Below are 27,210 nucleotides of genomic sequence, written 5' to 3'. Positions count from 1 at the left end.
ATTTTTAAAAGCCGGCTTGTTCGAACCCCGTGCCGCGCGGCTACACGCGGCACGGGCTAGATAGTTCGAACTAGCTAGCCATTCCGAACTATCTGTACACCTCGTTCCACTGTAATCCACGAGGCGTACAGATAGTTCGGAATGGGTAGCTAGTTCGAACTATCTAGCCCGTGCCGCGTGTAGCCGCGCGGCACGGGGTTCGAACAAGCCGGCTTTTAAAAATGGCGGCGCCGGCTTTATGCTAATGAAGCCCGGGAAATTCAAATCCCGGGCTTCATTAGCAAGTTCGGTATGCATACATTACCCCGCTAGTTCGAACTAGCGTAGACATAACCTGAGAGAGTTGGCAAAGGTCATTGTGGAGCCTTTGGCCATTATCGTTGACAACTCGTGGAGACTGGGAGAGATCCCGGATAACTGGAAAAAGGCAAATGTAGTGCCAATCTTTAAAAAGGAAGAAGGACAATCCAGGGAACTACAGACCAGTCAGCCTTGTCTCAGTCTCCAGAAAAATCATGGAGAGAATCCTCAAGGAATCCATTTTGAAGCACTTGGAAGAGGGGAAAGTGATCAGGAATAGTCAACATGGATTCACAAAGGGAAAGTCGGGCCTGACCAATCTGATTAGCTTCTATGATGAGGTAACTGGCTCTGTGGATATGGGAAAATCAGTGGATGTGATATACCTTGACTTTAGCAAAGCTTTTGATACGGTCTCCCACAATATTCTTGCCAGCAAGTTAAGGGAGTATGGATTGGATAAATGGACTGTAAAATGGATAGAAAGCTGGCTAGACTGTCAGACCCAATGGGTAGTGATCAATGACTCGATGTCAGGTTGGCGCTCGGCTTCTAGCAGAGTGCTCCAAGGATCGGTTCTAGGACTGGTTTTGTTCAACATCTTTATTAATGACCTGGATGAGGGGATGGATTGCACCCTCAGCAAATTTGCAGATGACACTAAGCTAGGGGGAGAGGTAGATATGCTGGAAGGCAGGGATAGGGTCCAGAGTGACCTGGACATGTTAGGGGATTGGGCCAAAAGAAATCTGTTGAGGTTCAACAAGGACAAGTGTAGAGTCCTGCACTTGGGTTGGAAGAATTCCAAGCATTGTTACAGGCTGGGGACTGAATGCCTAAGTAGCAGTTCTGCAGAAAAGGACCTGGGGATTACAGTGGATGAGAAGTTGGATATGAATCAACAGTGTGTCCTTGTAGCCAAAAAGGCTAATGGCATATTAGGGTGATTAGGAGGAACATTGCCAACAGATCCAGAGAAGTGATTATTCCCATTTATTCAGCTCTGGTGAGGCCACATCTGGAGTATTGTGTCCAGTTCTGGGTGTCACTATAGAAAGGATGGGGATGCATTAGAAAGGATCCAACAGTGGGCGACCAAAATTATTAGGGGGCCAGAGCACATAGCCTATGAGGAGAGACTGAGGGATTTGGGTTTGTTTAGTCTGCAGAAGAGCAGAGTGAGGAGAGATTTGATAGCAGCCTTCAATTTCCTGAAGGGAGGCTCCAAAGAGGATGGAGAAAGACTGTTCACAGATGGATGGCAGAACAAGGAGCAATGGTCTCAAGTTGCAGTGGGGGAGGTCTAGGTTGGATATTAGGAAAAACTATTTCACTAGGAGGCTGGTGATGCACTTGAATGAGTTATCTAGGGAGGTGGTGGAATCTCCATCCCTAGAGGTGTTTAAGTCTCAGTTTGACAAGCCCTGGCTGGGTTGATTTAGTTGGGATTGGTCCTTCCTTGGGCAGGGAGCTGGACTTGATGACCTCCTAAGGTCTCTTTTAGCTCTATGGTTCTACGATTCTAAGACATAATCACATAGTCCTGGTTTACACAGAAAGCTTAGGTAGATATCACTCAGGGCTGTGGAAGATTTCATGACCTGTGTGATGTAGTCAGGGTGAGAGGGAGATCTGACTTGTGTTGACAAACTAACAGAGCTCAGATTTTAAGGTGAGAAGGGAATTCTGCGATCATCTACAGGCGCATACACAGGAATTTATGTGGAGGGGTCCTTTATTTGTAAATGTGGACTGCATTTCTTTTTAAATATAAAGGAGTTCAAAATAGTCAAGCAATGAGTGAGCATAACTGTGGTTAATGAAAAATTTGAGTGGAAACAGTGATTGGTAAAATGATAATGTTATAACATACTAAAAATATATACAGTAATAAAGGTTTTATGGAAATTATCTTCTGGGATAATGGTGGACAGCATAGCTGCCATGGCCCCCCACTCCCTCAGTCACCTCTGCCTGCTGCTGCTTTACCTGTTTGGTGAGGTCAGCACTGGGTAAATGCAGGCGGAGCTTCCGGCCAGAGAGACTGGGCCACTCCTCATGGGTAGGAGACTCATGCCATTCCCCTAGCACTGCTGTGCTCCCACCAATCCTGCCTTCCCACCTCCCCCCCGCAACACAGCATTTTTCCATTCCCCTAACACAGTGTTTCTCAAACTTTTTGGCCCATGGCCCACCTGGCTCAATGCAAACCTTTCCATGGACCCCCAGTTGCTAATGGAAACTTGCCATTAATTACATAATTATGCCAAAGCCATTTTGCTAGTGCTGCAGCAAGGGAGAACAGTGTAATTTAACCAGTAAGAAAGGAAACATTAATTTAAATTATTGAACAGATTAAGCACATTAACTTTTTCATGATAGTTTATCACACTTCAATTTAAATAAAGTAAAATATTAATTTATGTCCAACTCAAAAGGTTCCCATGTTTTCTTTATTTATGGCAGTATTGGGGAACCTTCTTTGGATGGGGAGTCACTGACCCACAAAAAAATCCGTTGGGGACCACACAAGTGAGAAGCAAAAATAAACAAACAAACAAAAAAATCCTCCAAAACTCACCGACCCTCACTGATGTGGCTCCCAACTGAGATACATCACTCCTCTGGTGGCCCAGCCCCACCAGGGGAGAGGCAAGGGCAGGGAAGACTGAGGTTCAGGGCTTCCCATAGGCCATATTTGCTATTCTAGGGTTCCGGGATTAGTGGATTTTGTGGACCCCCACCCACCAGGCTCTCGGGTTGGGACAAAAATGGAGGGGTTCAGTGTGAGGGACATGATTGCCAGTGAGAGGAATGGGGGTGCAGGATCTGGGTGGGATGCAGGAGGAGGTGAGGGTACAAGGTCTTGATGGGAGGTAAGGTTCAGGAACAGTCTTGGTAAGAGCAAGGGAAGGTGCAGTGTATGAGGTTGTAGGAGCAAGGGTGAGGTCCAGGAGCAGAGTGGGAATGGGAGGGTGCAGGAGCAGGCTGGGAGCAGCGTGGAAAGCCTCCAGGCAGCACATCATGAGTTGCTGTTCCCTTAGCTGAGGGAGGGGAAGTGCTTTTTCCGTATGAGTCAGATCGTTCAGTGAGGGTCCCGGCTTTCTCCCCACCCTCCAGCTGGTGCTCAAACCTCATAGGGGATAGGGAAGGGAGGGAGGACAAGGCTGAAGTGCCAGGAAGGCTCCCCGCTGCAGGGGGAAGGAGGGCTGAGCACAAGTCATGGACCCACGGCCCTAACAGAGCCCCCTCATGCTTACTTGCAGAGCCATGGGTGGGGGGTAGGGTTGCGTTCGCACACACACACACACACACACACGTGCATACAGGCTTGATCTAGTCTGATCTTTTGCATATCACATGCCTCAGATCTTCACTCATCCAGTACTGCAAGTGATCAGTGTCTGATTTCTAGGCCTTGCCCACAACACTAACTGAGAAACACACCTTCTTGATGGTGTCTTTCATGGTCTGTTTTTGAATTCTGTTATGTTTTCAAACAGGAGTTTGATTGTGCTTTGAAATGTTGACTTGAGCAAAATGGGTATCCCTGAGGGAAAAAATGCTTTCTATTAAAGGTAAATGACACAATTATGAAACAAGCAACACTGAAAGCATGAAGCACACACGTCTAATGAATATAGCAGTGATGAAGTACTGTAATTTGGAAGATACAATAAGTGTTTATATTTCAAGAAGTAGCAATGATTTGGTTTTCATCATTTCATCTCATTTGCTCCAATCTCTCCTCAAATCACCCGGTTGTTAACCTAATAGAGCATGTTTGTCTTTCCATTTTCCACTTCAAAAATCAAGAGCTCAGTTCTCCAAAGTGCCCAGAGAGGAAGGGCTTGCACACAGGAAGTTAGCTGCAGCTACCTGATCCTATGCTATTGGCCTCAGCAGAAATGAAAGAAACTGGGAGCCTGCTCTGACATGGAACATTGATGTATGGATGCTGAAGGACTTTATGTTGGTGGACAGGTGCAGCAAAGCTCTGATCTCCAGTTCTGGAGATGGGTGTGTGTGTGGTGAAATAAGAAAACTGCTCTGTGGCCTTTGCCAGCCAGGGAGGGCTGATAGACTTGCTGGACTGTTGGGCAAGGTAGAGGGGCCAGCTGCACAGCCCCAGGAGAGGTGGGGCAGAAGGGGCGGGGTCAGTGTCAGCCAGCCCTGAGCACACTATGCTGCACTCGCCGCCCCCAGCTAGCCCTTCGAGCCTGCTCAGGCCCTGGCAGCAATGTAAAGGACCTGGGGCTCCGGCTACCACAGCTGCCACAGTAACAGCCATGGCGACTGAGAGCTCTGGGCCCTTTTGAATCACTGGGACCCAGGGCAGTTGCCTAATTTGCCCCTTCCCCCATCAGTGGGCCAGCTACCAGCCTCACACCTCCACAGTAGAAATTCTCCATTTCTCCTCTGGCTATGGATATCATTCATTTAGTTTTCAGCTGCTGAGCAGCACAACATGGCGTGGATTAGAAGATTTTCCCTTCCAGTTTTTAATTTATCAGAAGCAATGAAGGCAAAATGGTAGCCTGTATAAAATGTTTCAGAGGGGTTGCCATTTTAATGTCTGAGCAAAAATAAGAAGTCCTGTGGCACCTTAAGGACTAACAAATTTATTTGGGCATAAGCTTTCCTGGGCCAGAACCCACTTATCAGATGCATGAAGTGGACTCATGCATCTGGTGAACTGAGCTCCAACCCATAGAAGCTTATGCCCAAAGAAATCTGTTAGTCTTTAAGGTGCCCCAGGACTCCTTGTTTTTGTATAAGCTGTGCTGTCTGCCTTAACACACTTTTCTGTTGTTAGCAGTATATGTATTTTTTCTTGCATCCTGGACAGGAGAAAAATGATATAATAATGGCAGAACTGGACACAGGGGTATTAGGGTTATTATATTAGAGATGTTTTATTCCTTGTTATTAAGTTTCTATACTTGCCAGAATGTTTAAAAACTGGCAAGGGAAACTTGGGGCAGAATGTCATTATAGCTGCAAAGGTGCACAAAAATGAGCAAATGGCTCTGTGAAGACTGCTGCCTAGGGATTAGGAATGGGGTGAGGTGGAGTGTGTTTCACATCTGATTGTCAGGAGCAAAGAAAAGAACTCAGTCAAGTAACTGGTTAAAAACCTACAAACAAGCTGGCACTTGGTAATGGAAGAAGGTCATATGTTGATGTTTGGCCCCTATATACATAACAAATGTCTTTTTTCACAGGTCAGGCAGAGAGGAGAGACAACTGGTTTAACAACTAGGGATATTCAGAGAGTAAGAGAAAAAAATGGAGACAGTCCCATACGTACGTGTATTCCACAAATATATGTGTATGAAAGAGAGGGATAATCCTCTCCATGGTTCTTTTCATGCATGTCTATGTGTTTGGCATTGGCAGTGATATTTTGTATCGACAAAGCTGATGAGCTAACTACAATTCTTTTACAAATACACAATAATAATAATCCTTTATGTTGGCTTACAGCTGCTCTAATCATCCCTCAGTGATGCTGTCCACTTTCTAAGAATTTACCCTGTCGAAGAGGATGGTTTCATATGGAACTTACTGAGGAAACTGCCTATTTTCTAAGTTGACTTTGAAGAATGATTGAGTGACACATTGGCTTCATTTAACCATGTTAGTTACTAATTAAGAAGATTTCCAGCAACTGTAAATTACACAAGATCAGAGAAGATGCTATCTGGCGCTCAGCTACCTGCTGCTCTGAGAGGAAGGACAGTCCTCTAATTAGGGGACTGCCCTAGGTTGTGGGACACCTGGCCCACTCTGCCATGGACTTCATGAGAGATCTACTTATGAAAATGTTGCCTAAGAAACTAGCATTATTATCAGTATATATTAAAGCCTAGATACAAGATCACGGATGGGCAAATTAAGGTAAAACCCCCAAGAGCTTTTATCAGTGCAAATGAGAACTTTTGTTTTCTCTCCTACAGGTTGGACCTTCCTGATCCGGCATACTTGGGACCTGACTGGTCCCAGATGAGGGATTTTGCCAGACCAGGGGAGGTCATTACTGGACCCTGTGCCACTGGCCTACCCCAGCCCTGGCCTGGCTGCTGGCCTTCTGGCTGGCTCCCCTCTTTCGCCACCACTCATCCTGCCACCCCACCAGGCTTCCTGGCCTCTCTCTCCCTTCCCTTCCCTCCCCTCCCTCCCCCTGCAGTACAAAGGGAAAAGCCTAGAATGGCAATATCACTAAAGAACAGTGGTCAACATTTCCTCACACTATTGGTGGTACAATTTTCCCACCTTTTACAATAGAAATGTGAAGTGTCTCAGACACCAGAGTATCCAGCTCTTAGCTAAGAGTATCCTGCCTTGCATCTGATGAAGTGGGTCTTTGCCCACGAAAGCTTATGCTCCAATAAATCTGTTAGTCTATAAGGTGCCACAGGACTCCTCGTCACTTTTGCAGATTCAGACTAACACAGCTACCCCTCTGATACCTGGCTGCATAATTATCCCTATACTCTATAACCCTATAAAAAGCAAACAGTGATCAATAAGGCCAATTCTCTAAAGCCTTAAAATCAGACAAATCAGTTAAAGTGAACTGAAAGCTGAAATGAGATCCACCTCTGAAAATGAGGACTCCCCTGAGTACATGTGGATTTATCAGCCATGGGAGGATTTGGGTTTAAACTTTACTCTATTTTTTTAAAGGGATGTTTGCCTTAGTAAGGGTAAATCACAGAATCCAATCCATGGTGTATGAAAGTTAAAATGAGGTTACACAGCTACAACTTGGACTGATCCTCATCTGATGCTTAGTTCCATTCTCAGAGTTATACTGATTCACATCAGCTGAGGATCTGTTAATTAAACTGTTCTTTGCAATTCTGACTGAATTCACTTCCATTAACTGCATTTTTGTATTGCCCTAACACATTTGCCAACGCTGCTTAAATTAATACATTTCTAAAATAATCATTGAATTATTGTATGTTACTTTTCAGATTGACACTTGGGGTTACACTTTCATCTGGTGTAAAAGGGCATGCATCCTTTGAATTCAACAGAGTTATGTTAGCTGAGGGTCTGGCACATGAGATTTAATGTGTATTTTGAACCAGAACAGAGTATACCAATAATATTTTTCAGCAATCTTACAATCTAGTTAGACACACCAATTGCCAAATATGTCAAGAAGAGTTGTGTAAATAAAGTACACTGGTTCCTAGCATTGTTAATGCACAGATGTACTGTTGTTTGTTGATTCATTTCTAAGATAGCCGTTAAAAAAAAACACCTTCCCTGCTTGTATTCTACTTCCTATGAAAGGAATTTAAAATTATCCAAGCAAAAGAAAAAAGCACTGCCTGTGTCTGATTGGATAACACTCAGTGTAACAGCTGTGCAGTGGTCATACTGGAAGTGTGTGTCTTGTGGGAGGGGAGATTCTGTAATTCAGCTTTTTAACTCTCTGTGAATTCAATCTTTTGTAACTTTCAGAGCAGACTAAATACTGCACTTCTATTCATTTCCTATTACTTCTTTTGTATGGTGTTTTGACAGTGTGCTTGTAAAAAGAACCTATAGAACTGGACCAGTTTTTCTTTTGACTGACATGCTATCATGGCCATAGGAAACAACTGTAGTTTTTAAACAGAAATCAAGGAGAAAATCAAGATATAAATGTATCTTTCTATATCTGCTTAAACAAAATAATTCAGTGAATTATTTATTTCTCTCTTGCACATATTTCTAATTTCACTCATAGTTATTATATTAGAACAAATATTGATATTTTTTCATGCTAGATACAGAACAACTCATACCTTCCACTACACACATTTTTGGGAAACTACAGTCTTAAAAATTTGAAGAGTCACATTCTTTATTTCTGAAAGTTCTTTCAAGCTACAAACCTTAATGTAAGGCAGCCATGAAGGGTAGAAATAAAAATAGAAGCAAATAGGATGCTCTGGGGTTCTCAAATACTGCGTAAGGGCTACAAAATAAATCAGGCCTACTGGAACTTTGCTGGAGGAAAAGCAAAATGTGTGACAAGGAATGAATGATAGGCCATTAAATGCAATACAATCTTTGGATATGTGGAAACATATGGAAAGTTTGTGAAACAGAGAGACATAAAAAGTTTTTTCTAGATATCAGGAGATGCTAAGAAATAATCTCTTGCACCATAAGATGCAACAGTGAATCAGTGGTCAGAAAAGGCCAATGCTAAATTATCAGAGAGGGAATTACACAGAGCTCAGACCCATTAAGTAAGCTGGAACAATTACATGGAAGTTTTAAAAAGAGGGAGAACTGTGTCCTAAAGTGAATGCTGAGACCATGGCGTTAATTAAGGATGATTAAATTATGCAAGTGTGGAAAAAGTGTGCAGCGGCATTGTGAACATATTAGAGACCAGCCAGCTGGGATCTGGGATGGTCTAATGGACTTACAATTCTCAAGTGAGAAGAAGATGAATATTTCAGGAAAGAGGGAGTTGTTACAGTGGGGCACATTGTCAGGGATGCAGAGGTGGAAATGGGAACCTAAAGGATAGGAGATCTAGAAGAAGCAAGAGAGTTCATGTTCAAAGTTTAGTGGGGACAAATGATAGTTTTGAGTTGAGGAGGGAGATTGATGTGAGTTGTGTTTGAGGTTATTTCATATATTGATATATTTTTTGTCTAGAAAGGACCATTATGATAAGCTCTTCTGAATGTCTGCATAACTCATACTATGAATTTCATCATGACTCTTGCTTCCAGCTCAGTAACTTGTGTTTGAACAAGGGCATATCGTTTAGCATTTTCATATCTGACATATTTGGATGAAGAAATCAGAGAAGAAACCATAAGTTTCTTGGTCAAGACAAATTGAGAGGGTAGATGAAAAGTTACCAGAGGTAAGATATAAAAACCTATATACAGGTATCACCTTAATTTTTTGGAGAAATACTTCAGAGAAAAGATTTCCTCATCTTAAGGAAAATAATTAATTGGCATCTTGTCCAATAGGAAATATATTTGGTCTTCCAAGCAACACCTGCATCCATCTGTTGCCCAATGTTTAGATCATGTATGAATTATTTTGATTACTTAAGAATTTTCAGTTAATGCTTTGAAGGTTGATAGGCTTTTATTTTAAGATTAGGCACAGTGTTATTTCAATTATTATAGAGTTAGTAACCTTGAAGTACACAGTTGCAATACTTATACTGTAGGAACTTTTTCATATTTACAGATGTAGTTTATTAGTACATTTAAAACAGTTACAAACACCTCTGCTTCGTAATGTACAAGCAGTCCCCGGGTTACGTACAAGATAGGGACTGTAGGTTTGTTCTTAAGTTGAATTTGTATGTAAGTCGGAACTGGCGTCCAGATTCAGCTGCTGCTGAAACTGACCAGCGGCTGACTACAGGAAGCCCGAGGCAGAGTTGCTCTGCCCTGGGCTTCCTGGAATCAGCCGCTGGTCACTTTCAACAGAGGCTAAATTTGAACGCCTGGGACAGAGCAGCTGGGGCACTGCCGGGTAGGTCCCCTGCATCTGGGCATCCCGCCGCTCGCGTCTTCCGGGGCGAGAAAAGCCCCATACGTAACTGCAGATCTGACGTAAGTCGGATCTGCGTAACTCGGGGACTGCCTGTAGATAGAATACCACAGAATGGACATTTGTATATTCATATACTTATTGAATTTTTCCTGATATGTTACCCCATTATTTTAGTAGGAGAAACAGTTCCCTTTTTTCCTATTTTCTTATCTTACTAATGTTGGAGTGTTTTTTTCTCTATAGGTTAAAATGTTAGGCTGTGTCTACATTGGCATCCCTTTCCGGAAAAGGGATGCTAATGAGACGAGTCACAATTGCAAATCTGCGGGGGATTTAAATATCCCCCGCGGCATTTTCATTTACATGGCTGACGCTTTTTCCGGCTTGGGTGATAAGCCGGAGAAAAGCGCCAGTCTAGACGCGATTCTGCGGAAAATAAGCCCTTTTCCGGAGGATTTCTTATTCCTACTTTTTTTCTGGCTTTTTTCCAGCTTATTTTCTGGAGAATCGCGTCTAGACTGGTGCTTTTCTCCGGCTTATCCCCAAGCCGGAAAAAAGCGGCAGCCATGTAAATGCAAATGCCGTGGGGGATATTTAAATCCCCCGTGGATTTGCAATTGCGACTCGTCTCATTAGCATCCCTTTTCCGGAAAGGGATGCCAATGTAGACACAGCCTTAGTGTTTAATTCTGGAGGACTTTGGTTTAACCTCTGGTACACAGGCCCTAATAGGAAGCCACTGTATGTATGCTAGAGTCCATTTTGACCTGAACTGCCTCAGCAGCTTGGGATGGACTGTCTTTGTTGGACTCAGTATGCCACCTTCTGATTGTTATGTGGCTTCCTTTGTACCCAATCCATGAGTGATATGGATCCATTACAACTTGAGAAGCCAGGCTTTTTAGCTCAAACTATGAAGATTCTCATACTTAGCTCTGATGTTGCCCAAGATGGCAGCTGTCACATAAGCACTTCGATAAAAGACTGACTAGGAACTCTGTAACTTATGTAACTCTGTACGCTTCTCTGAAATACTACACTGCAGCCTTCCAACAGCAATATTTTTTTCTGGTATGTCACATTAGCCCACTATATATCTGCCAAAATAACAGAAAAGCAGGGAGATTATTTTCCCCTTTCTCCAGTTGTTAAAAAACACAGTTGTCACAAAAACAGTGCTTCTGGCTCTGTCTATGATATCACAATGTCTTGCACTTCAAAGGAATAGTTAATAGAAAAGTAACTGTTCTCCCACTTTCCCACATTTTTGAAGGTAAGGTGGGGAAAAAAACACAGGACCTGAAGTCACAGAGACACAAAGTCTGTTACATTTGATATGCAAAGGTCAGGACAACGCGAGACGACTGAAGAAAGCTCTTGTATATACATTAGCACAAACCAACACACTTTTGATGCTATTACACCACTTCTAAGAATAGGAAGAAAAGTAGGACACAGTTATACAATTCACAGGTAGAAGGAGATTCCAACCGAGGAAAGCAGGAGTAGGCTTTATGTGATGATGTTCAGATTGTGGCGGATAGGTGCAGCTTTTATGTTACATGTATCTATGTAAATGTGTAGTTGTTACCACTATTACCCACAGTTGCAAACATTGGTTTGCCATTTTGAGTAACAGTATTTTTGTTGGTAAAGTGAGCAAGTAGCCAAAATTGTTAGGGTATGTCTACACTAGCCCCCTAGTTTGAACTAGGGAGGCTAATGTAGGCATTCGAAGTTGCAAATCAAGGCCGGGATTTAAATATCCCGTGCTTGATTTGCATCTTCCTGCCCGGTTGCCATTTTTTGAAATTTACAAGTCCGGACTAACTGACCACGTCTACATGCAGCAGGGACCTGGTAGTTCGAATTAAAGCCCTAATTCGAACTACCTGTTATTCCTCCTGGAATGAGGTTTAAAAGGTAGTTCAAACTAGGGCTTTAATTCGAACTACTGGGTCCCTGCCGCGTGTTGATGCAGTCAGTTAGTCCGGACTTGTAAATTTCAAAAATGGCGACCAGCCAGGAAGATGCAAATCAAGCGCAAGATATTCAAATCCCAGGCTTGATTTGCAACTTCGAATGCCTACATTAGTCTCCCTCGTTCAAATTAGAGGGCTAGTGTAGACATACCCTTAGAGATTAGTTACCAGAAGCCATGTGAGGATTGCATTATCAGTAACTACCTGTCCAGGATACATAATATTCTCCCCCAGCAATTATTCTAAGCTGTAGGTTAAGCTTTTAAAATAATCCAACAGAAAATATTAAATCATAACATTAGCAGTTGTGAATGAGTACTTCTATTAGGAAATAGCAAGCTTTAATTTTAGACACAAATATAAAAACTTACTTCTTCTACCAGCAGATCTGATTTCTTAGAAGCATCCCATTAAAATGAAGGAATAATTTGCTTTCCATAAAGTAATACATTTAATAAACCAATACAAACTTAGTCATGATTTTTAAACAGTCTGACACCAGTATATTGTTTAATTTCATTAACCTAAATCAAATTATTTCATGAACAACCAATCACATTTCTTAGTTTTTAAGAACTCATATAAAGAACATGAAAAAATCTATTCTTAGTTGCACATACTCAAAGATTCCTTATAATTTGTTTTTAGTAGCTTCTACTTTAACTTTATATCTATTTTATTCAACTTTCTCCTCAACTTTGCTTCCTTTTCCTGCTGCCAAAACTAGTTTTTACATTCATTTCCTCTCCCCCACAATATTTTCTTTCCCTTTTACTTTTTTCTCTCTTTGTACATTTTTCTCCTTTAACTCCCATATCTTTTTAAAATTACTACCCTTTGCTATTTTTGACATCTTTCTTTTCTTTTTAATTTCCCATTTCAGTTTTTTACCATTGTATGAAATAGACTCATCGTTAAAGCTATCTTCCTTAGTGGCTTTTTCCATTAAATCAGCTGTATAGTCTCTGGTTCTGATGCCTTCATGCGAATTCCTAGTGAATTTACAAAACCCCTAAACCAACATCTCTGAGAAGAGAAATAATGGAAAGACAGAATGCAAAGCAGCATTAACCAAAAGGAAGCTTTACTTCATAGAATCACAGAAGTAAGTTATAGAATAGGACCTAGTATATCATTCCATATGTCTCCCTGACAATGCAATGTACTTTTTGTTTTAGTCCATTTCAGTTTTAAGTCTGAAGCAATAGTACTTCAATCTCTTTTATCAGGATACTATTCCACAAACATTTCTGATTACTGTCTTAATATTCAGCCTAAATTTTCACTGAACTTAATTACTTCTCAGAGCAATAGTAGCTCTCCCTCCGCCCCACCTCATCAAAGGGAGCGTCTCAAATCTTGGTAATTACAAATTTAAATTATTGTTAGATTTATGGCAGAAGAATTTAAGAACAGTCACACTGAGTCAGACCAATGGCCATGTAGGTCAGTATTTGTCTTCTGACAGTGTCCAATGCCAGGTGTTCAGAGGGAATGAACAGAAGAGAAGCCATCATTGAGTGATCCATCCCTTGTCGTCCACTCCCAGCTTCTTGATTTCAGAAGCTAAGAACACTGAGGCTTTGTCTACACTACAGTTTTCTGCCAGAAGAGGAAATGCAAATGAAGCGCTGATCATTCACATAATCTCCTCCGATCCAGGAGAGGGATAAGGACCTTGCACAAAAAGGGGTTTTTGCGCAAAATGGACACTTCTACACTGCCTGTTTTTGCACAAAAACCTCTTGTGCAAAAGGTATCAGAGGAGACTATGTGAATGAAGTATGACAAAATGCTAATCAGCACTTCATTTGTATTGCCTCTTCTGGCAGAAATCAGTAGTGTAGACGTAACCTCAGAGTATAGGTTGCATCCCTGACCATTTTGACTAATAGCCATTGATGGACCAAATATTATGAATTTATCTAATTCTTTTCTTAACCCAATTGTGTGATGGGTTATGTGATTAAATACTGTTTGAAATGAGCTTTTGTGGGTAAGACCCACTTCATCAGATGAGTTGGAGTGGAAATAATAGAATCTGAATTGAATATAACAGTAAAAGAAGTACTTGTCCATTGTAGGGCTCATGTTAATGAAGCTAATTAAGTGGGCTGGATGTGTCCTATTCATAGCTTTTGATGTTGGAGGCAGGGGAAATTGGCTTTGTAGTGTGTTAACCAGTTAATGTCTCTATTCAACCCCAGGGTAACAGTATCAAATTTGCAAATGAATTCCAGTTCTGCAGTCTCTCTCTGTAATTGGGTGGTGAAATTCTTTTGCGGAAGAAAGGCAACTGTTAAATCCATGATTCAGTGACCAGGTAGGTTAAAATGTTTCCCTATAGGTTTATGTGTGTTACCATTTCTGATTTCTGATTTGTATCCATTTATCCTTTGTTGCAGAGATTCCCATTTGACCAATATACATAGAAGAGGGAACTGCTGGCACTTGCTAGCATATATCACCTTAGAGGATGTACAGTTGTATGAGCCCCTGATGTTGTGGCTCATGCGGTTAGGACCTGTGATGGCGTCCCTTGTATAGATGTGTGGACACAGTTGGCAACGGGGTTTGTTACAAGGTTAGGTTCCTGGGTGAGTGTATCTGAGGTGTGATTTATGGCTGCTGGAAAGGATTTGCTTCAGGTTGGGGGCGTTGTCTGTCTGTTATCTGTCTCCCAAGGTCTGTGAGAGTAAGGCATCATTTTCCAGGATAGGTTGTAGATTGTCAATGATGCACTGGAGGGATTTAAGCTGGGGGCTGTAGGTTACGACCAGTGGTGTTCTGTTATTTTTCCTTGTTGGACCTGTTTTGAAATGGTTGAATTCTGAGTACTTGTCTGGCTCTGTCATACTGTTTCCCCAGGTGGTATTAAGAAGTCTCTAGGACTACTTGTTGCTTTTAAAGTTACAGACTAACAGGACTATCCCTCTGAGACTATTTGAAGTGAGTGAGAGTTAGGGAAATTGAGTCTAGTTGTTTAATGCCTGGTTCTGAGAGATCTTCCAACAGCTACACAGGAGTGAGGAGTGTATCAAGAGCCTCTCTGTCCCCTTACCCAAAATGTGCCTCTTCTACATACACTTCTATGCTCCTAGGAAAGTGCTGTATTGTTGGTGAATATATCATGCTGCTATTAATTATTCTCCTACCAACGTCTCTGCAATACATAACTGCTTAGCTCATCCAGTTTCTATGGTTGCTCAGGACCACAAACTCCAAAATGCCCTGGACTCTCAGCTATCCTGGGAACAGGGCTGAACCTTGATTCCCTCTTACAGGGCTGGTTCACCCAGCAACTATTCCCAATAGATTTAGCTATATACTACAGCTAACGCTACATGAACATTTCCCTCACATCACCACTCTTTGCTACCGCACTGCCACTCAGAACACTTAGCTCTACACACTCACAAATAATGCTCTGCCTTCCATTCAAATTCCAAGTGATGTTGGAAGAAAATGTAGGTCCTTTGCCACAAAGGAACCTCCCTACACTCTCCAGATGTGCATTAATATTAAATCCCATAAAGACAGCACTACAAAAGAGGGATTTTCAGCTTTTATTTATAACCAAAAGAATCTCTTGGTAACTTTCCTTTCCATTGAAAAATAATAGAGCCCTCAAATATTCACTGTAGTTGTGAATCAGAAGCAGGTGTTAGTGCCAATAATTGAAACTACTAATTCAGGAAATTCTCTATACAGAGGCAAAAGTAGCATCTGTAGTACTAAAGTAAATACTCAGTCACTTTAAAAGTATATAAGTACAGAAATCCTTTTTTAAAATGGAACAGAGCAAACAAAATATATTTGCATAGTTACATATTCAAATATGAATCAACTTTAATTACCGAGGGGCCTCTGTTTGAGCAAATTGAGATGATCCACATTCATTCCTGTTGTAATTCCAGAGAAGGCACTGAAGTTACACCAGGGATAAATTTGGCTTACACACTGTGCTCAAAATACATCAAGGTGAGCTCTTTAAATAGTATATCAAAATAGTAAGTTTTAAGTTTCAATGCTTGTGCTTTTCCAGGCACTCTTCTTGATTTATAAAACTGCCTGCATAATACCTTATAATCATTTTTGAACATCTATCCCTATGAAGATAATGCTTCTTGAGAGACGTGATTTTTTCTAAATAAAAATGCATTTAGAAATATATTGTCACAAGTATTTATTTTACATTCAGCATTAACTTGGCACTACCTCTAGTTCTTGGCAGTCTCTACTATGCTCGCCTTTGTCTTCTACCACTCTGTGCTTCAGTATGGAAGCCAACACCTGTTGCCACATAAAAGACTATGTACACAGCTGCAGAACTCAGATGTCCACACTAAAACAATTTTCTAAAGCATACACATTTGGATGTGTGGCTGGCTTCCTTGTTTGACTCTTTTCAAGCCCTCTTTGGATGGCTGCAGTGCTGGATGTATCTATCAACTGCCTGACCTAAGCTTACTGATAGCCTAGAAAAGCCTCAAACATAGACAAGAAGCCCATAATTACACTGGTCTTACTCTGGAGTTACTTCATTGAATCCAACTGTATTATTTCAGATTTACACTGGAATTAGTTCAGATGTACAATGGAATTAGTTCAGATGTACTCCAGTGTAAAAAAAAGAGCAGGATCTGGCCACACGATTATTAAACAAAGTGCAGCTGGTAACCAGTCAAGAAATCACAGCACCAATTTCCTGTAGTGTTTCCTGCTTCCTGTTAGTGTTTATGTCATACACATATATCTCACATTGATAAAACACATATCTTTCTCATATTGATTTTCATGTCCCAGCTCTGTATAGGATGTAGCAGATGGGATGCAGAACTAACATGAGACATACCAGGTCAGCGATATCAGAAAGCTACAGTCTGTTCTTCTGTTTTCAAATAGATGGCTTTCTTGCTGTATGTTTAGCTACTTGATGAACTACAGGCAAACAGTTACAACTGATACATTTCTTTTTTAAACAGCTGTGTTAGATATGGAAGCAACAACTCACACATATTCCAGATTCAATAAATGTAAAAGTTTCAAAGTTGTTAGACTGATTTGAAATAGAAATCCCATTTATCTAACCTAGAATAATGGAAAATATTGGCATCTTAAACCAAGGATGATTCTCACCAGTTACATACATGCAGCTCCCTTGAAATCAGTGTAATTAAGAGCAGATAACAGTCTTTGATGAATCTGATACGTTGTCCCTGGCAGATCCTTAATCAGGTTCACTGATGGAAATGGGGCAGGGGGGCAACTGCTCCAGAGCCTGGCAATTCAAAAGGGCCCAGGCTTCCAGACACCACTGCCACATTAGGCAGTTTAAACTACTGCTGGAACAACAGGCGATACTCTCTGGGCAGTGCAAAGAGCTGGTCTGGACAGTGCTGAGGGCTGGCTGCCCCAGCTCTGCCCCTTCTTCCCTTCCTGTTTCACAATAGCGGAGTTGGGTCTCTCCCCACCTTGCCCAGAGGGCCGGCAATTCTGTCCGCCCCCTTGTCCCAATGCAAACCAAATGTCCTTGATGGAATTTGATCCATACATTCTGAAATGAGCTTTTTAAGTTTCAGCTTTTAATCCCTCAGGAAAATCTGGCAAGGCTTAAGGATCTGCCAGGGACAATGTATCAGGTTCAAATACTACCATTAAATCTTAGGTCAATGACTTAACTGAATATTTCAGTGTTTAAATGATAATCATGAGCAAAAAGATTGGTGTCATTTATTTCAGACATGAGGACTGAGGAGAACAGAGGGGGCAGGGATACCCTGTTCAATACATCTGAAAGGATACTACTGAATGCAAAGTTATTTATGCAAACAGTGTTGGTGTATTTCTGGGCATTGTGGTACATGATGAGTTGGAGTAGAAACAACTCATTTGATGAAGTGGGCTTTACCCATGAAAGCTCATGATCCTCTATATATTTTTGTTAGTCTCGAAGGTGCCACAGGACTACTGGTTTTTAAATCATGTCATGACAACTTAATATCTTTCTTTGACAGAGTAACATGGCTTCTGGATGGAGGGAAGCAATAATACCTTGATCTTAGTAAGGTTTCTGATACTGTAGCAAACAAGGAAAATATAGCCTAGATGACGTGGGTGCACAAAGGTTGGAAATCTGTACTCAAAGATTAATTATCAACAGTTCACTGTCAAGATGACAAGGTATAACAAGAATGGTCCAACAGGGACCCCTCTTTGGTTCAGTTTTAGTTAATAACATCATAAATAATTTAGATAAAGGCACAGAGAGTACATGCATAATGTTTGTAGCTGATACCAAGCTGGGAGGTATTGTCTATGCTTTGCAAGGCAGGATTAGAATTCAAAATTATCCTGAAAAACTTGAAAAATACTCTGAAATAAATAGGGTCAAATTTAGTAAGGGCAAATGTAAAGCACTGCGCTTATGAAAGAATAACCACAAATACAGTATGGGAAATGACCACCTAGGGAGGAATATTGAAGCAAAGGGTCTGGGAGTTATAGTAGATCACAGATTATGTATGAGTCAACAATATAATACTATTGTAAAAAAAGCAAAACATTATTCTGTAATGTATTATGAGAGTCAACAGGTCAGCAAGCCATAAGAAGCAATTCTTCCACTCTACTTGGCATTGATAAGCCTCAACTGGATTACTGTGTCCAGTTCTGGGCATCACACTTTGGAAGGGATGTGGATAAACTGGAAAAATCCAGAGGAGAGCAACAAAAGTGATTAAAGGCTAGAAAACATTATGTACAAGGAAAGATTGAAAAAATTGGTTTATATTATATAGCGAAGCTCGAGGGAGGATATAACTGTCTTCATGTACAGGCAGTCCCCGACTTACGCGGATCCGACTTATGTTGGATCCGTAGTTACGAACGGGGCTTTTCTCGCCTCGGAGGACGCGGGTGGCGGGACTGCCCACACGCGCCTCGGTCCCGCCGCCCGCGTCCTCCGGGGCGAGAAAAGCTGCTCCGCGTCCCCCTGATCTGCTGGGAGCAAAACCTCGGAGGACGCGGGCAGTGGGACCGCCCAGACACACCCCAGTCCCGCTGCCCGTGTCCTCCGTGGCTCTACTCCGCATCTCCCTGGTCTGCTGGGGGGACCTCCCCCCAGCAGACCAGGGAGACACAGAGAAAAGCCGCAGAGGATGCGGGCAGGACCGCGGCGTGTCTCAGCGGTCCTGCTGCCCGCGTCTCCCTGGTCTGCTGGGGGGGGGGGAGGGTGCAGCTAGTGCGCTCTCCCCCCCAAGCAGACCAGGCTTTTCTCGCAATGCCTGGGGTAGAGAGCTGGGGCGCTGCCCGGTTGGTCCCGCAGCACCACTCCTCGGCGCTACTGGACCAACCCGGCAGCACCCCAGCTGCTCTGCCCCAGGCGTCCTGATTCAGCCGCTGCTGGTCAGTTTCAGCAGCGGCTGAATCAGGACGCCTGGGGCAGAGCAGCTGGGGCGCTGCCGGGTTGGTCCCCACAGCGCTGAGGTGCGGCGCTGCGGGGACCTACCTGGCAGCGCCCCAGCTGCTATGTCCCAGGCGTCCAGATTCAGCCGCTGTTGAAACTGATCAGCGGCTGATTCCAGGAAGCCCAGGGCAGAGCAATTCTGCCTCGGGCTTCCTTTAGTGAGCCGCTGGTCAGTTTCAGCAGCAGCTGAATCTGGATGCCAGTTCCGACTTACATACAAATTCAACTTAAGAACAAACCTACAGTCCCTATCTTGTATGTAACTCGGGGACTGCCTGTATATAAAAAGTTGTTAAGAGGGTGACCAATTGTTCTACTAGTCTACTGAGGACAGGAAAAGTAGAAATGGGTGTAAAGTGCAGCAATGGAGATTTAGATTAGACATTAGTAAAACTTGCCGAACCATCAGGGTGGTTGAGAACTGGAATAAATTCCCTAGGAGGATGAGAAATATACTTCAGGAGAGGTTTTGTGAACAGATTAGACAAATATCTATCAGGCATGGTCTAGATAATATTTAGTCCTATTTCAGGGTAGAGCACTGGACTAGATGACCTATTGAGATGCCTTCTAATTTGCATTTCTATGTTTCTAAGTACATTTACAATTAATCAATTTATCAGTACAGGGCGCTTTATTAACATTCAAGACATTTTCATAAAGCTAATAACAGAGTTGAAAATGTCAAAAATGTCTTCAGCTGTGTTCCACTTTCATCTAATGTGAGAAAGTCAAGAGGGAAGAGCAGGAAGAATAGAATTTATTTTTTACACAATTTCAAAAATTCTCTTATGTTTACTTTGGCCTGAAATATTCACATTACACTGTCCAGATGAAAAGAAGCTGAGGGAAGTAGCTGTGTGGCCACAATACCAAAGCACATCAAGGTCATTGAGTTTAAGGCCAGAAAGGCCCATTAGACTAGCTAATCTGCCCACTTGTATTTAATAGGCCACCAATCCCCACACACTAAACCCAGCAATGGAAATGAGACTGCAGCAAAGGAAACTTACAGAAGACTAGCCTGTTATGTGCCTCGGGCAAGGAATGGGAGGAGACTAAGGTGTGCCAGTGCTCTCTCCTCTCTGTTACACCAGTATAAATCTCATAACTCCATTGACTTCAGTGATGTGTCTCCAGATCTACCACATTAAAAATGAGAGCAAAATTCTTCTCTGTCTCCTTAGGTTAACTCATTCGCTGTAATATGATGGCCCTGCATCACTGTCTCAGTGAAGCTTGTTTTCTGTTGTGAAATGATGGTGAAAATAATTTGGTAGCAATATGCTTTTCTGAATTTTCTTATGGGGAATATGCCACCCCTAACAGCCATAACAGAGCATGGGAGGCTAGTAGATTTTGTGGGTCCCCAGTCTTTAGGATGGAGCCAAAAATGAAGGAGTCAGTGTGTGGGAGGGAACTGTTAGGAAGCAGGCTGGGGGTAGAGGGCCTGCAAAACCACTGAAATTATTTTAGTCCAATAGATGTTATTATATTTTGAAAATGCCTAACACAATATAAAGGTGCACAGCTATCACAACAGTCAGTCAAACCAAAGTTATAAGAAAGGTTTGCTACTTACCCCTGTCTGTGTCATAAAGGAAGACAAATCGATTCCATTCATAATGATCCAGCAAACTTAGGAGTGCTCCACGTAAAGATGGTCGCAGCTGCAGCACAAACTGGCTCTCGCCCTCGGTGGGGAAACTTGGCGTGATGAGGGAGATGTGCAAGGCGCTGCAGAATGAGGTCAAAGTATGTACTGATCTCTTATCATACAGTCCAAAAATGGCAAAAACTCCTCTAGAGTACTGGGAGCAAACTGCAACAGAACAAAACACAATTTAACTAGTAACAAAACCTAACAAAACCTTTAACAAACACACATTTATATATTACATTCCAGCATTTATATATTACATTCCAGCATTTATATATTACATTCACATTTATTCGGTCTTATCTGTTTAAATGTATGAAGCAACTTTTTTGGACACACTTGATTATAAATGATAATAATAAATGATAATTTATCCCTGGATTTGTGCTAATTAAAACAGCATGTATAAATTAAATACAAAATAATATTTTGTATTCAAAGGAAAAGTCAATCTGCAGTATCTGATGTTGTGAATGATGTGTTTATTATTACAAATTACATGTCATTCTACCATAATGTTATAGTTTTTCACTGATTTATGTCAGTTCTTTAGGCAACTCTGAGCATTTCTTTTATGGAAAAGGAGGTTTTGCTTTGTAACAGTAATACCACTTCCTCCCCCCTTTCATTATATCAATTTCACTGTAAGTTGAAGTAACCAAATATGCAATATGCACATTGTAAAATGAAACTATTTAGGACTGTCCATAAACTGAGCCCTTCTCTGATAACTTTCACCTTTACGAATGATCAATAGCAACTTACTCCTTGAATGTTTCCATGGAAGAAAAGTAAGGGTATTAGACTCACTTCAATTAGCTTTGGAACTAAACTTCTGTTAAGCATTTTTCAGACAGATGCCTTTCCCCTTCTACAGCTGTGTGCAACAGGGCTTTTGTTTTTTCGGGAGAGTTTGGTGGTGATGCAACAAGACAAAAATGACCATCACAAGTGCTAAGAATTCACATTTCCAGCTGAAGAATTCAAAGCAAGTTAGATTTTCCTAAATTTCTGTGAAGAAAATTGTGTCAACCTTAAAGAACTTTCTAACCAAAACCTTTTATATGTACAACTGCAACTAAGTTTTGTTCAAGGGGATACTTTTAAACACAGAAACATTTTCCACTGAGTCTCTTTTTAAAATTACTTGATAGAATTACTTTCTCTCTCACTAGGTCTAGACTACAGGGATTTATCAGAAAAAGCTACACAAATTGCAAAAAGCGCAATTTGCATAGTTTTTTCTGATAGCTTTTCTGGAAGAGGCTTTTCCACCATTTGGCCCAGTCTAGACAGGGCCAAATGGTGGAAAAGCCTCCTCTTTTGGCAGAGTCCTTATGCCTTGAGAATCGAGATGTACAGGACTCCCGAAAGAGTGCATTTGCTCTTCTGTGGAAAAAAGTGAAAGAGCAAACGTGTTCCTTGGACACAGAGGGGGTTTTGCGGGATACCAAAGGTATCCGCAAAAACCCGATAGTCTAGACACAGTAGATATACTTCAGCTAATCTAGTTGGTAGAACCATTCTGCTCATGAAATTAAAATATGTTGAATCCTGAAAAATATTTGATTGGGGGGGAAAGGGGAAGGCTTTGTATTGCAGTTCTGTGTTTATTCACACTTTTCACTTATGCTCTGAAAGCTTGTTCATTTAGGAGATCTCCCATAAGGAGCCAGACATTGAACATAATATCTGCAATATCCTGTGTGAGTAAAAACATATCTTAAAAGCATTAGTGATTACTCTAATTTTTGAAAACTGGCTGAAATATTAGATCCTGGGGCCTCACCCTTAGGGCTTTTTTTAACTCAAGGGAATTTGTAATGAAAGTTACAGCAAAGGTGTATTCCTTTGTCCACTCTGAGCCCTAGTGAAGAAAGTGGATGGATCTCCTTCCAGGCTCAGGATACACTTTGCACCTTTTAAAACACAATAATAGTCATAATGGTTCAAACTCATGCTCTGGCTATTCTAATATACTATCTTTAGACAGTGGGAATTAAGGGAATTCAGAGGGAATTAAGAGAGCAGTTATTCAGGGATCCATGCCTTGATTTCCAGGTCCTGCTTCAGGCAATTGGAGATTTCAGATACTCAAGAGCATGGGATCTGACCATCTTGATTAATAGCCATTGATAGACCTGTTCTCCATAAACTTCTGATTCTTTTCCAAACCTACTTATATTTTTGGCCTTCACAACGCCCCATGACAACTAAGATCCACAGTGTCTGATTGTGCTTTGTTTGAAGAAGTACTTCCTTATATTTGTTTTAAACTTACTGCCTATTAATTTCATTAGATAACCTCTGATTCATGTATTCACTCCTTTGCACAGTACTTCGTTATTCACTTTCTCACAGCATCCCTGATTTTGTAGATCATATTCCTTTTCAGTCATCTCTCTTCTAAATTAAATGGCCTGTGTTTTTATTCTGTCTTTGTACGGAAGCTGGTCCATCCCCCTAATCATTTTTGTTATCTTTTTCTGTGCCTTTTCTAGTTCAAAGGTATATTTTCTTCAGAGGAAGAGTATGTCTACATTGCATTCCTCTTTCGAGAGAGGAATGCAAATGCAGCTGAGTGAAATTTCAAATGAAACACAGATTTGAATTTCCCACGCTTCATTTGCATAATCACGTCCGGCCACTTTTTCGAAATAACCTATTTTGAAAAAAGAAATGCTGTCTAGATGCAGTTATTGCGAAAGGAAACCTTTCTTTCAACGTTACCCTTGCTCCTTATAAAATGAGGTTTAAGGGTAATGTTGAAAGAAGGGTTTTCTTTCAAAATAACTGCATCTAGACAGCGTTTCTTTTTTCGAAACAGGGTATTTTGAAAAAGCGGCCAGACGTGATTATGCAAATGAAGCACAGAAAATTAAAATCCGCGCTTCATTTGAAATTTCGCTCAGCTGCATTTGCATTCCTCTCTCAAAAGAGTCATGCAGTGTAGATATATCCGGAATGACCAGAAGTGCACACAATATTCGAGGAGTGGGTTTACCATGGATTTATCTAGTGGCATTGTGATATTTTCTGTTTTATTATCTATTGTTTTTCTAATGGTTTTTATCATTGTTAGCTTTCTGACTGCCCCTGCATAATGAGTGGATGTTTTTAGAGAACTGTCCCAAATAACACCACAATCTCTTTCTTGTGTGGTAAAAGCTAATTTATATCCCATCATCATTTTGTATGTATAGCTGGGATTATGTTTTCCAATGTGCATTGCTTTGCATTTATTGACATTCAATTTGTCCACCTGGTCACCAGTTTTTTAGTTCTTCACGGTCAGATTTGGATTTACATAGCCTTAGTAATTTTGTACCATCTGCAAATTTTGCCACCTCGCTGTTCACTCCCTCTTCCAGATCATTTATGAATGTTGAACAGATCCCATACAGATTTTTGGGGACCCTATTATTTACCTCTATCTACTGTGAAAACTGATTATTTATTCCTAACCTTTGTTTCCAATCTTTTAAACAATCACTGATGTATGAGGGGACCTTCCTTCTCATCCCATGACTGCTTAATTTGCTTAAGAGCTCTTGGTGACGTGTCAAAAAGTCCAAGTACACTATGTCAATTGGGTCACCCATGTCCACATGCTTATTGACATCTTCAGAGATTCTAGTAAATTGGGGAACCATGATTTCTACTTATAAAAGCCTGTGTTGTCTCTTCTGCAACATACCACGTTTATCTATGTGTCTGATAAGTTTGTTCTTTACTATAATTTCAACCAATTTGCCTAGTGCTGAATTTAGACTATCTGGCCTGCGATTGCCAGGATCACCTCTAAAGATATTTTTAATTTCATTTATCTATCCATCCAGTTCTCTAGTTAAAAGGCTGATTTAAGTGATAGGTTACATACCACAGTTAGTAGTTCTGCATTTTCATATCTGAGGTCCCTCACATGTCTGTGGTGAATACTTGTAGGACAAGGATCTAAACAGGCATAAAACTGTACAAAAATTGTACTGCAGACCAAAGGTGAAACACTGGTCCCATTGAAGTCAATGGCAAACTCCTGTTGACTTCAATGGAGCCAAGATTTCATCCCAAATGCATAGCACTAATTCAGGAGCCAGGGTGCTCAGTACTCTTAAAAAACTCTCTGAACTCTCATGCTGAGTAAAACTTTCAAAACTACACGAACAAGGTTCACTGTGAACACAAGACAAATCTTGAGATGCAATTAGATGATTTATTTGTATTATGAATCATGAGAATTTGGACACATCTCTCAGAACTGATCCATTTAGTTATGGGACATGTAATTTACTTCAAACTTCAAGGAACAAGAAGAAAAATTAACAGCATTTCTCTGCAGCATTTGCTTCTGACAAAAGAGTTTCAGCATTTATGAAATCTGACTCCACAACCCATTTTTTAATGAAAAAGAACAAAGAGAAGTCTGTATTTTGTTTTAAGAAGTAATCCTTTAATGGTCCAATTCTGTACAAAGTCAGCTTTCCTGTCTTCTTTTATCTTGAAAAGGGAGAAAATAGGCTCTTTTCACTTTTTTCTGCTTTCAAAACATCCATGCTATTTAAAGTAGGAAGGCTTCTTACGAATTGTGCAGTTGAATCTCATAAAATAGCATTTTAAACATAGCAACTTAATCACAGGCTTTTCTTAGTCAAAGAAAAAACTACTTTTAATGCAAAAAAAAAAAATCCTCAGTGATTTCTCTGTATTTGGAGAATCACAATTATGTGAATGCTGCATTGCTTTTGCCAGACAAAACTATCATTGAAGAAACTTAGTGAATTTAGTGGATGTTTTGAGAGCAGAAGAATCACAGTGACCAGGAGATAGGACTTTATTTTTACCTTTCCAGGTGGTGAGCTGGTTTACAGACCTACAACCAAGCGTACACTGGCAGTATAGGGCAGGAATCAGCTCTCAGGACTGTAATTCTGAGGTGTCCACACTGGTAAGGCACTAACTATGCAGTTGCTATGCTCTATGTAAACCACTTCAGTGAGATGTGTAGAGTTTTCTGTGCAGTAGCCACAGCACTGGAGTGTCAATGTGGATATTTCAATTATTGCTTTATTTTGCTAATTTTTCAAATTATAATCTGGCCTCCAGAAATGGCCCATAATCCTTGCAGTGGCCACAGTACTCATTGTTTTGAACTTGGCTAGTTGCCCTGTAGGCATGCACATATCACCTTTCAAAGCTCTATTTCTGACAGCCCACATGTTGCAGGGGAAGTAAACGGGGAAGAAGGGGTGATGTTGGGGTTTCCTCTTCCTCCGGACTCAAGATGGGTTGTTTACTGATGTTGTCTGAATTTATAAGACAACATGCCAATATCCATCAAAACACAGTGTGTCTCCCCCCCCCCCCCACACACACACACTCACTATCTGTCACACTCTTCCCTCACCCCTGGACATCAATTGAAAAGCCACTGTCAATGTACTAGGATGACCATAGAGCAATGGGATTGGGAAACCTACATCATGTGACGCTGACTGCCCCATGAAGCATTGTAAACCCTTCCTAAAGCACCCTAAGGCCAGTTGCACAGTGGAATAGCTACCACAATGCACTGCTCTCTGTGGAGTTGGAAGAGCTGCTAATGTGGATGCACATTATCGTCACAAGGAGCACAGTGTGGACACACAACATCAAGTTTCCAAGCAGTGCTATAACTGACACATCTGCCAGTGTAGACACAGCTTTAGTCATTCAATTGCAGGATTGTTCTCTGCTATGCATTACTGGGTTCATCCAAACTAGTGTTGCACACCTCTAGAGCTGGAATTTCAACCTCTACTCCCCTGCCTAACAGATTTTGCTGTTGAAAAAATTCCTCCAATATTCAGCCTCAATTCTTTTTCAGTTATATTCACAAGCTTACTGATACCATGTATAACATTCCTTGCTCATTTGTGTTTACCTTTAAATCCTTGTAGGCTGTTGGGACCTGATTCATTCTGAGATGGTCTTCAATGAGAGCACTCATGTACTTGAAGTTAAGCATGTATTTAAGGATTTTGCTGGAGTAGGCCCTTCACCTTTTATCTTCCCTCAATATCTTGCAGCCCTCTAAACATTTTTGTGGCTCTTATCTGAACCCCTGAATATTCATGGAATCATAGAATCCTACGACTGGAAGGGACCTCGAGAGGTCATCAAGTCCAGTCTCCTGCCCTCATGGCAGGACCCAGAACTGTCTAGACCATCCCTGATAGACATTTATCTAACCTAATCTTAAATATTTCTAGAGATGGAGATTCCAC

General features: G+C 41.3%; 1 protein-coding gene across 4 annotated transcripts in view; it reads right to left on the bottom strand.

Annotated features, from left to right (window-relative positions):
• The window catches only part of GRIA4 (glutamate ionotropic receptor AMPA type subunit 4), a 293,893-nt gene that overhangs the window by 176,393 nt on the left and 90,290 nt on the right, over positions 1 to 27,210 (bottom strand). For all 4 annotated transcript variants that reach the window (XM_089775674.1, XM_089775672.1, XM_089775671.1 and 1 more), the window contains exon 3: positions 20,870 to 21,109. In XM_089775674.1, coding sequence (XP_089631800.1) covers positions 20,870 to 21,109 — 240 coding nt within the window. The remainder of the gene's footprint in view (positions 1 to 20,869; positions 21,110 to 27,210) is intronic.

This window comes from Pelodiscus sinensis, chromosome 1 (assembly GCF_052426305.1).
Source record: "Pelodiscus sinensis isolate ZL-2025 chromosome 1, ASM5242630v1, whole genome shotgun sequence".
Classification (NCBI taxonomy): Eukaryota; Metazoa; Chordata; order Testudines; family Trionychidae; genus Pelodiscus; species Pelodiscus sinensis.
Note: the sequence above shows the minus strand (reverse complement) of the source record. Positions and strands in the feature narration are given on the sequence as shown.